The sequence below is a fragment of the Embiotoca jacksoni genome, unplaced genomic scaffold (genome assembly GCF_022577435.1).
Source record: "Embiotoca jacksoni isolate LCO1_2020_lvr unplaced genomic scaffold, fEmbJac1.0.p SCAF_12, whole genome shotgun sequence".
Taxonomy (NCBI): domain Eukaryota; kingdom Metazoa; phylum Chordata; class Actinopteri; family Embiotocidae; genus Embiotoca; species Embiotoca jacksoni.
Window position 1 is genome coordinate 2,423,994 of NW_027185252.1, and position 9,691 is coordinate 2,433,684.

The window sequence follows — 9,691 nt, forward strand, 5'->3', positions numbered from 1 at the left end:
AGACGCGTCCTCCCGCAGCATCATCACGGGGGAGAAAATATCCGGTGAGTTGCATAATTAAAAAAAAACAACAAAAAAAAACACAAAACAACCTTGAATTCAGTCAGTGCAAACGGTTCAGCGCCGAGCGGACGTCTCTGTTCTGCTCCAGAGTCATGCAAGCAGTCGGCGCGGACCGGAGTGGTTCAAAAAAGACAGAACGTGCAAAATAATAAAACACTAAATGAACAGGCAGAATCAGGACGATGTCATCTCAAACAAACTAAAAAAAACAACAACAACAACCAGAAAACAAACTCCGACGGTAAGAACATCATTGGCTTTCAGTGAGCTGACCGGTACAGCTCACGAGTCTGCTCTTTATTATCGTCTTCTCTCCACTGGCACGTAAATGTCTCATAAATAATATCTGAGGACAACAAGGCTGATGAATGGCAGCTTGTCTTTACAAAAATATATAGACACGGACACACGGAGAATCCGGAGGCTAAACTGCAATCCAGACAAACAAAAACAAAAACAACAAAAAAAAAGGTCACTTTTCAGTCTCATGCTACTATCACAGCAGTCTGAAGTCAGAGCTGTGACAAAGACAGAAACAGAAGAAAAGTCAAGAGGAAAGGTCAAATACCAGCAAGGAGCGCTTGATTCCTTCACCGCCACGTCACCTGTGTATATTTCTAAATGCAGCCTCTCGATAGTGAAGTCTGAAAGGATGAACGACTAGCGACCACCATAAATAGCCTCAGAGAAATGTCAATCAAGGTAAAGCTGCCATCAAATGCGCCACTTCACGTCTTTATGGTGCTGAGGAGTCGCACTGGCCTCCAAAAAAAAAACAAAAAAAATCTCGATTATATTTCTGCAGAGAATTTGTGGGCTTGATATAATTCAGAGTCCAGAATATTTAGAGGCTGTTGGTCGGCTGCCGGTCGGTACCTCCAAAGCTTTCTCTCCTCGCCTGCTTTCCCGTCTCCTCTTCCTCACCTTCCTCTCCCCACCCCCGTGTGAAGCGGTACAGCTGGCTGGGTTCGTCTCTGAAGCTCTGCCGGCCCGTCGGCGGATCCAACACTCCTCCTCGCTGAAGACGGGCGCCGTACAGTCGGGCCTCGGCCCGTCCGGCGCACAGCCCTCGTTCCACCAGCCAGTCTACCAAGTCGCCGCCTCGAAACGCGCCCTCGAGGCGTCGACGGAGCCGCGGCGGGCTCGCGGCACGGTTCGACTGCGGCTGGGGAATCGGCCGCTCGGGTGCATCGGACCCGGGATCATATTCTTCCCGGTTTCCTGCGAGGGGTCGGGACTGAAACGGAGTCTGGCTGCTGCCGGACTCGGCCGGATGGTGGTTTTGGTGAATCCGGTGCAGATTCTGTTGCTCCTGAAGATCCTGATGTGTGTGTAGGTGCTGATGGGAGGGAGAACGTCTCACAACTCCCTCCTCCTCCTCCTCTTCCTCCTCCTCCTCCTCCTCCTCAAATCCCCCTCCAAACCTGTTATTATCAGAGGAAGGATTCACCTGTCGAAGCGTTCACACTCTCCCCTGAGCCACTATGGGAGGCGGGGGGGAGGGGGGGGGAGGAGGGCAGGCAAAGATGAAGGGAACAAGAGAAGGGGAAGCAAAGAAAAAGGCGGGAAGCAGAGAAAAGAATTTTATGTGTTAGAAGAAAAAGCAGAGACGCACCAAAGATTGATAAAAAAAAAAAAAAAAATCCAGCACAGGAGATTTTTTTTTTTTTAGGAAGGTGGTTACATTTCATATTCATAACATCTATAACAGGTAGTAAAAAAAAAAAAAAAAAAAAAAAGTTTGGTGAAACTGCAGCAAGCAATCAACAGCCAGATAACATGCAAAGAGGCTTCAGAGAGAATCATGACGGTAATAATGTGGAAAATGAAGAGGATCAGAGTTCATCTACAGGAAACTTCAGATCAAAAACAATCACCGTGTGCTTAAATCAAATGTATCTATCCTTTAACAGGATGAATTAATGAGATGTTATGGATTTTCCAAAGGTATTAGACATGTAAATGTGTGACACACCAGATCTGGTGCTCGTACCTGCGTGTGTGCACGATGTCTTGGACACACTGGTCTTTGTGGTAGCGGACGAACTGCGTGCAGGTGAGCCGGACCTCCTCCGGAACGCCCGACGGACTCGGGTCCTCCGGGTCTCTGCCCTGCCACAAGCTGAGCAACCTGGAAACAACACAAAAACACACCATTTTATTATTTGAGCTTAAATGAACGTCGAGAAACTGTAACGAATGAAAGTCTCAAGCTCGCCTCTTCTTGAAAGGCAAGATGATGAGGTGTCGGTCCAGACCGAAAATCCCGAAGGACAGGAAACCCTGGGAGAGGAAGAAGAAGAAGAAAATGCTGCATTTAAAGTGGACGTTGTACACACACGGACGCACACACACACACACGCACACACGCGCACACACGCACACACACACACACACACACAGAGCACACCCAGTGATACCTGTCCATAGTTCGCCACCGCGCAGAAGAACTGCAGCTCAAGGTAAAGTCTTCCTGGATCTTTGTTGAACAGCCACCACAGACAGCTGGACAGGTTCTTCACACACACACACAGATTGACCAATCAGAGAGCAGCTTTACAGCTTCACGGATTAACATTATTGGTATTATATAAATCTAAAAAGTGTCATGTGATGCAACATTTACTGTAGCTGGAGATAACTCTACACACCCTGTTTGAGGTGATTTTTTTTTTTAAGGCTTCACATGTCTAGCTGATAAATGCAACACTTATATTTTGTAAATATTCACGTGTCATTTTATGTGGCTTGTCAATTAGATTCCTACTGAGTACAAACAACAACATATAAGACTCAATGTTTCGTGTTCACAAAAAAATATATATTTTGGTTTCTGTAAAACCCTTTTTGGATCAGAAGGGATGTGGAACTGTTGTTTAATCTTTACTTTTTTTTTTTTTTTTTATAAACAGAGATTAAAAAAAAAGAGAAACCTTTTGTAACCTCAGTAGACTCACACCTTTTCTCACACACTGAGTGTTTAATGCTCACCGCGAGCAGGCTGACGATGAGCAGCAGACAGAGCAGCACATGTCTCACAGTCTGTTTGTCGTCGGTGGTTTGAAGGCCGGGCGGCGGCAGATTCAGCGGCTGCTCCGAGGAGGAAGAACTGTGCTGCTGCCCGTCACACAGCGCCTCACTGTGGCCTGCAGAGGAAATTAAACATAACCTGTTAAATTTCCAGTGAGATATCACACATTCTTCGTGTCTCGAATGTGTACAAAAAAAAAAAAAAAAAAAAAATCTGAATTTTTTTTTTTTGTATTTGGAAACAGAAATCCAGTTCTGCTTCATTTTCCTAAATGGAAGAATTATTATAAAAAGGATACACAGAAATGAACTCTCCTTTCTATCCACTTATCCAATGAACTTTGAAATACACCTTAACTACCAGTTCATCAGTGTTTATTTTGTCAGTGACATTTATGATAACAAATATTCGATGAGGACAAATAAAAACTAAAAAAGACAGACAGACGTTTGCCACTGACCCCGCAACAGTTGAGAATATCACCTGTAACCAAGGTAACCAAACACAAAAATTAACATGACATTTGTATATATATATATATATATATAAAGTCACAATTCACATAGAATGGGTGAATAATAAAATTAAATTCATGTTTGTGGTTCCTGTTCTGTTTGTGGTTCCTTTTCTGTTTGTGGTTCCTGTTGTTTGTGGTTCCTGTTCTGTTTGTGATTCCTGTTCTGTTTGTGGTACCTGTTCTGTTTGTGTGCTCCCTCTGTGTGCTGGCGATCATGTCAGGTAGGGTCTGGAGAGGAGAGAAGCTGTGGATGTCTGCACAACACAATACAAACAAAAAACATGGTCATTGCAAATCATCTGATTACAGTTATAGACTCATAATTAAAGACAGTCAGACCCGTTCGATATATATATATTTAAATACAGATATGCAGAACAGAGTTACCCGAGTTGATGCTGCATGCAGGTGAAGTTGCGATCAGTGTCTGTGGTTGTTGTTGTTGTTGTGGTGGATCCTCCAGGCCACCAGGGCCCCTCAGGTCATCGTTGATGCCCGTTATGCCAGCTATGTTCAGGGCATGGTAGCCGCTCTGCTCCCTGTCTCCCTGGCTGAGACCCATCAGAGATATTGCACCGAGGACCAGGCTGACGGCGAGAACTACTGCAGTGCTGATTATCTGGAGGAGCACAGAAAATAAATTGGCACAAGAATTGAATTTTAAATTCTGAACAAATGACGTTAAACCTGCGCTTCGATAAATAGACTTGAGAGAAAACAGGAGAAATTACACAATTAAAGAGACGGAGACAGAAACTATTGTGTCGTTCCAACCTGAGCTCTGCCGTAGAAGAAGGCGGAGTCTATGGTGTCGGTCCTCTCTCCTGATATCAGAAGACCTCCGACTATCAGGAAGGGAACCCTACACACACATTTTCGAGGTTTAATTCCATTATTCTAATCTCATTCGAACTCTCTCAGGTGTTCGGTGCGCTGCCAACCTACCCCCAGCCCAAAATCATGAAGACTCCCGGTCGGAGTCTCAGCAGATCGTCTCTGTTCGTCAGAGCCAGACAGAGAGGGATTAAACCTGAAACAATATATAACACACACACACACACGTGCAAACACCAGTGTTTACACAATTCATTTAAATATGTAATTTGACCTCTAACCCCTCACGAATGTAAACACTTACCCGTCCAAATGTATGTGCTGTACAGAGAGCCGTAGAGCATAGTGAAGGTGAGAATTTTGCCGACCAGATTTTCGTTTTGTTTCACCAGGAAGTTCCACAAGATCATACTGACGCACACCAGGAACTGCAGAGGGAAGAGAAGAAAGTTAAAGTAAGAGCAGCAGAGGCAATGTGAGCTGCTTCATTAATATTTCATGGATTAATGAACAGAGAAGAGAAAAACATAAATGACATCAAATATCCACTTCTCAAGAGAAGGACTGACCTGCGCCAGGAAAAGATTCAACGCAAAGAGGTGAGGAAGTCTGTTGAATTTCCTGCTGAGCAACATCACCGCTATGGTCCACACCTGAGAGGAGACACAGGCACAGCTACTTTCATCTGCCTCATACACATTTCACCAACTTCCTGTCCTTGAGCTCTTCCTCCTGGTATTATCCACTGTAACTATAAAAAGATTATTCTTACACGTAATCTCCTTTTTTCACATCTCTTCTTCTTTTTTTTTTAAAGTAGCATTTCCTATGTTTCACATTGACTGAACCACCGGGGGACTTTACAAGTATTGACCTCAGTCTGTAAAGACACTCACCAGTGCTACGAGGCTGACGATGCTGATGTTGAAGCTGACGTTTTCCAGCTCCGTCACCAGTGGGGTCGGATCCATTAGAGGGATTGTTAACAACCAGGCCGACACGTACATGATCGGGGCAGAAAGAAATGTGCTGATGACCATCCCTGATGTTACCTAAAGAAAGAAATTTATAAACAAAGTCATATAAATTTTTATATTTACTTCAATTCAGCTTTTTTGTGGATGAAATTCTAAAAATGATTAAAACATAACTGTTACAGTCGGATTTACAGGCAGGTTGTGTTTCTACTTGCTGCGACACAATTCACTTTCTCAGTCTTTCCTCAGCAGGTTCATCAAAAACAGACACCCATGTTGATAGAGCTTCTTTTTCTTAACAAAATGACACACAATCTGTGTACAAGACAACTAATTTACTAACTTAGGTAGAAGAATGTAACTGAGAAATGTCAAAGCATGTAGATACAACTGTATGGCACATAATAACAAACAAAAACAGAAAATGATCTTTGCTATGCATGCGTGTGTGTTTGATTCTTTTATGGTTTATTTTTGTCACGAAAGATGAAAGCTTAATAAAACCCTAAAGTGGAGGAGGTCTTCTTTTCATTTTTTTTTTTGTCCTGAATAATGCATTTCATATTTCACAATGTTTTAAATATTGTGTTTTTGCAAACTGGCGTTTAAAGTAGGATTAATACTGCAACACTACTTACCACCTCTAACTCCGTGTTGTAGTGCCCGGCGTAGATGGCCACGCTCGGCGCAGTTGGGAAGACTCCATATAGGAAAGCAAAGTTGGACAAGCTGGTGTGGTTGGCACTGGTGCTGTTCACTCCGATGTCCAGAATGTCCACCATGTCTTTACAGACCAGCGGCATCACCAGGCTGGGAGGACGACATTAAAGAGAGACAGAAAAAAAAGATCACAGATCGAGGAGTGTAATTAACATAAAATCAAAGCATTTCTATCCTAAAAACACAAATTGCTTATACATTTATTCAAAGTATTATTTATTATTTACCTGTGCAATCCAATGAAAACCAAGACTTTTGTGAAGCTTAAAAGTTTTCAGTTTTTGTTGAGATTATTTTACAGACTTATATTAAACTTACACTGCTTCTCTACATACTATATCTAAATGCACACAATATCAGAAACATGTTCGAATATAATGCAGTCCTGCAAAACAGCCACAAACACTGGCCATCACCCACATCTTCTAACACACACACACACACACACACACACACACACACACACACACACACACACAAATGCAGCAGAGTCTCACTTACAGTTTGGCTGTGATGAGCAGAATCAAAGCGACTCCCGTGTCTCTGGTCAGTTTTCGAAGCTGGCCGACCTGCCACAGAAACAGACGGATATATGAAGATGTACTTGGTGCATGAAAACAAAAACAAACGATACAGCAAAACTCACCATGGTGAGGCCGAGGTAAAACAAAGCTGCGCCTCCAAATGAGTTGGCGAGACCGTCGATGAACTCCGACAGCACGGCGGGTATCCGCTGGCCCAGGGCAAAGTGGGAGATGATTCCCACGATCACCATGAACACTATCGGGTTCTTCGACACCTGAAAGAGGACGCATTGAGAATGTCTTTAAAAAAAAAAAACAGCTGCATTAAACTCCAACCCCTTATAGTCAAATCAAAAAGAACAGCGATAAATGTAAAAAAAAACAAAAAACTGGGCCTTTTATTCGAACTTAAAAGTTTGGGAAACCATGGAAAATTTGGCTATAAAAGTATACCGTACCTGTAGGACTACAACTCCCACGATGCCGAGCGTGCTGCGCTGCGGTTGGCTGGTCTGCTTCCACCTCTGCACCTCACAAAGAGCGAAGCCGATGGGGTTGAGGAGCATGAGAGAGACCGGGGCAACGAGGTAAATGTACTGGAGGTATTCTGGATATGTGCTGCGATACAAAGCATCAACTGGAGAAAGTGGAGACAGAGACACGTAGAAAGAAAAGATATCATTTGTAATAAATACAGTATTTTTCTTGTATGAGGAGAGTTAGCGTTTTGAGTCTCTCTTACCTATCGGGTAGCCCAAGGCAAAGTCGTTACTCTGAGTAGCAAAGATGGCGTACAGACCGGCCTTGCTGTATCTGTTGTCTGGACTGGCCACCATCAGCGTCAGCACAAGTACCAGCACAAACACCGTCACCTGCGCACGAGACAGGAGCATGACTCGCACCACTTCCACAGGAAAATCACACTTTAGTTTTAACGGCGCCTCCTCGCAAAAACTTAAAATACATTTGGTACGAGTGCGACAGCTCGGACTCGAACCTTAGCGATCAGGACGCTCCAGAGAAACGCCCAGATGACGTTTCCAAAGTCCAGCAGCACCATGTTTTTAAAGAGCAGAGCCGGAAGAGCAAACTTCGACACAAAGTTCCCCAAACCCTTCGCCTGGCTCGCTGTGATGATATCAGCCCTACGGGGAGGAATAGAATAATTAAAAAAAAACACACACTTTCTTCACTGGTCACTTTTAAATTTTCACTGAGCATCTTCAAAACGTACGAGTTATCCATGATGTCTGCAAAATGAAGGAAATAAAACAATGGATGCTCGATCTTGGAATGCTTTTTGGGTGATATCCAATTTGGGGGTTGGAGTTAAGTATAAAAAAAACAACAACATGTAAATGGTCTCGACATCAGTCACAAACACGTCAAATGCTTTTTCCACGCCTACCTGCCGGCTATATATCCGCACAGTATGATGCCGAAGCACTCGAGGAGAGCCGGGAACAGCTTGTCGATGGACATGTGGGGCACCGTGACAGAGCCTGCCTCCGTGTTGTAGGAGATGTTCTTCCCGTGGATCGGCACGAAGCTCTTCGCCGTCTCCATGGCGATGACGGGATGGAGGTCAGGGACGGGGTGAGGGAGGGGGGGGGGGGGAATCAATCAATAGCAGGACTCTGGGGAAGGGGGGGGGGGGCAAGCACGATAAATAATTAAAACAGGCAAGATATCAAAATACAGTGTAATGAAAGAAAGCAAAACAGTGAGGAAACAAATAAAGGTTTAAAGTGTGACGTGCAAATTTTGATGTCTACTTCCTGCAGGAAAATGAAGACTGTTAGAAATATAAAGGAGGAGGAGGAGGAGGAGGCTGAGTGAGCGTCTCAGGGCACCCTGAAACTCTTAGATACGCACCTGCATTATCATAAGCTATGATAACACAGGCAAGTCAGCCTGTTTCATTCAGTGGCGGAAGGTTTCTACAGTCCCGACGGTATTTCAGCAAGCTAAAAACAACAACAACAACAACAACAACAACGATGTAATGTCACGTGAAACGGAGCTGACAGCCTTCAATGACAGCACCGTTGTTGCTGGCCGTTAGCGTTAGCATGCTAAAAACAAATCAGAGGGTAAGACAACGCAACTAGCGCGAGTGTTGTCATTCAGCTATAAATGATTTATTTAAAAGTGACATTCTTTACCTCGGAGTCTCAGACGACCATTTTCACCGGGTAAAGCAGGTCATTAGTCCGGCTCGGTGTGCAAGCCCGTGTTTTGTGCCGTTTGGATGAGAGGCTCCGTGAATCTGACAGCTGCCGAGACTGGCGACGCCCTTAGGACGCGATTGACCGACGTTTCAGCCAATCAGCGGTGAGATACGCTCCTGACGCTAACTCTGATTGGATTAAAAAAAAACAACTAAAAAAACAGCTGCGTGATCTGGGTGTGATGCAGCATCATGTGAGGAGGAGGAGGGGGGGGTGATTAAATGTTTGGAGCTCATTACAGATTAAAAAGGAAATCCTGTAAAGTATTTTGGTCATTTTTGGCTGAATATGTTTTTAATATTCCTTCTTTTGAGAAGTAACATTGGCTTGATCAAGGGAAGAAGGATGTTTTTTGTTTTTTACTTTAGATGTCAACATCTCTTTCAGCTCCCAGGGGATTAAATGCTTCAGAACAATGCATGATATTTTTTTCTAGATTATATAGATATCCAGAAGCAAAGCAATCGCTGTGAGCAGGATTTGAACCTGCGCAGGGAAACCCCATCAGATTTCGAATCTAACGCCTTAACCGCTCGGCCATCACAGCTCTCTGCTACATGATACCCAGAATAATCGACCCAACATGCACATACCTTTAAATCTGAATATCAGATATGATCAGTACTCACAGCTCCCAGGAGGAGTTTGATTTTTACTGCTTTTAGAATTACCCAGTAGGAAAAGCAGGAAAGGTCTCCGTGTATTCTAGATGGGGCGACATCAATCATCGGCTTTATCAGACTTAAGAGGCACTTTTTAAATTCTCCAGGTCAAGCAAAGTGAATCTTCAGGAG

The 9,691-nt window shown here is 43.9% G+C and overlaps 1 protein-coding gene and 1 non-coding gene across 2 annotated transcripts; both read right to left on the reverse strand.

Annotated features, from left to right (window-relative positions):
• Positions 1–1,405: 1,405 nt before the first annotated feature.
• gpr155b (G protein-coupled receptor 155b) lies at positions 1,406–8,939 on the reverse strand. Its single transcript, XM_069144201.1, has 20 exons — positions 8,832–8,939; positions 8,075–8,303; positions 7,664–7,811; positions 7,409–7,538; positions 7,125–7,303; positions 6,789–6,941; positions 6,644–6,711; positions 6,061–6,232; positions 5,342–5,497; positions 5,015–5,098; positions 4,750–4,873; positions 4,557–4,641; positions 4,386–4,473; positions 3,999–4,230; positions 3,788–3,865; positions 3,055–3,209; positions 2,484–2,579; positions 2,282–2,346; positions 2,057–2,194; positions 1,406–1,545 (listed from the first exon to the last, which is right to left on the reverse strand). Exons 2-20 carry the CDS (start codon positions 8,230–8,232, stop codon positions 1,497–1,499), a joined length of 2,358 nt encoding a protein of 785 aa, XP_069000302.1. The 5' UTR covers positions 8,233–8,303; positions 8,832–8,939; the 3' UTR covers positions 1,406–1,496.
• A 423-nt stretch (positions 8,940–9,362) lies between these two features.
• trnas-cga (transfer RNA serine (anticodon CGA)) lies at positions 9,363–9,444 on the reverse strand. The gene has a single exon. It is a non-coding gene; the product is annotated as a tRNA-Ser (tRNA).
• Positions 9,445–9,691: the final 247 nt, after the last annotated feature.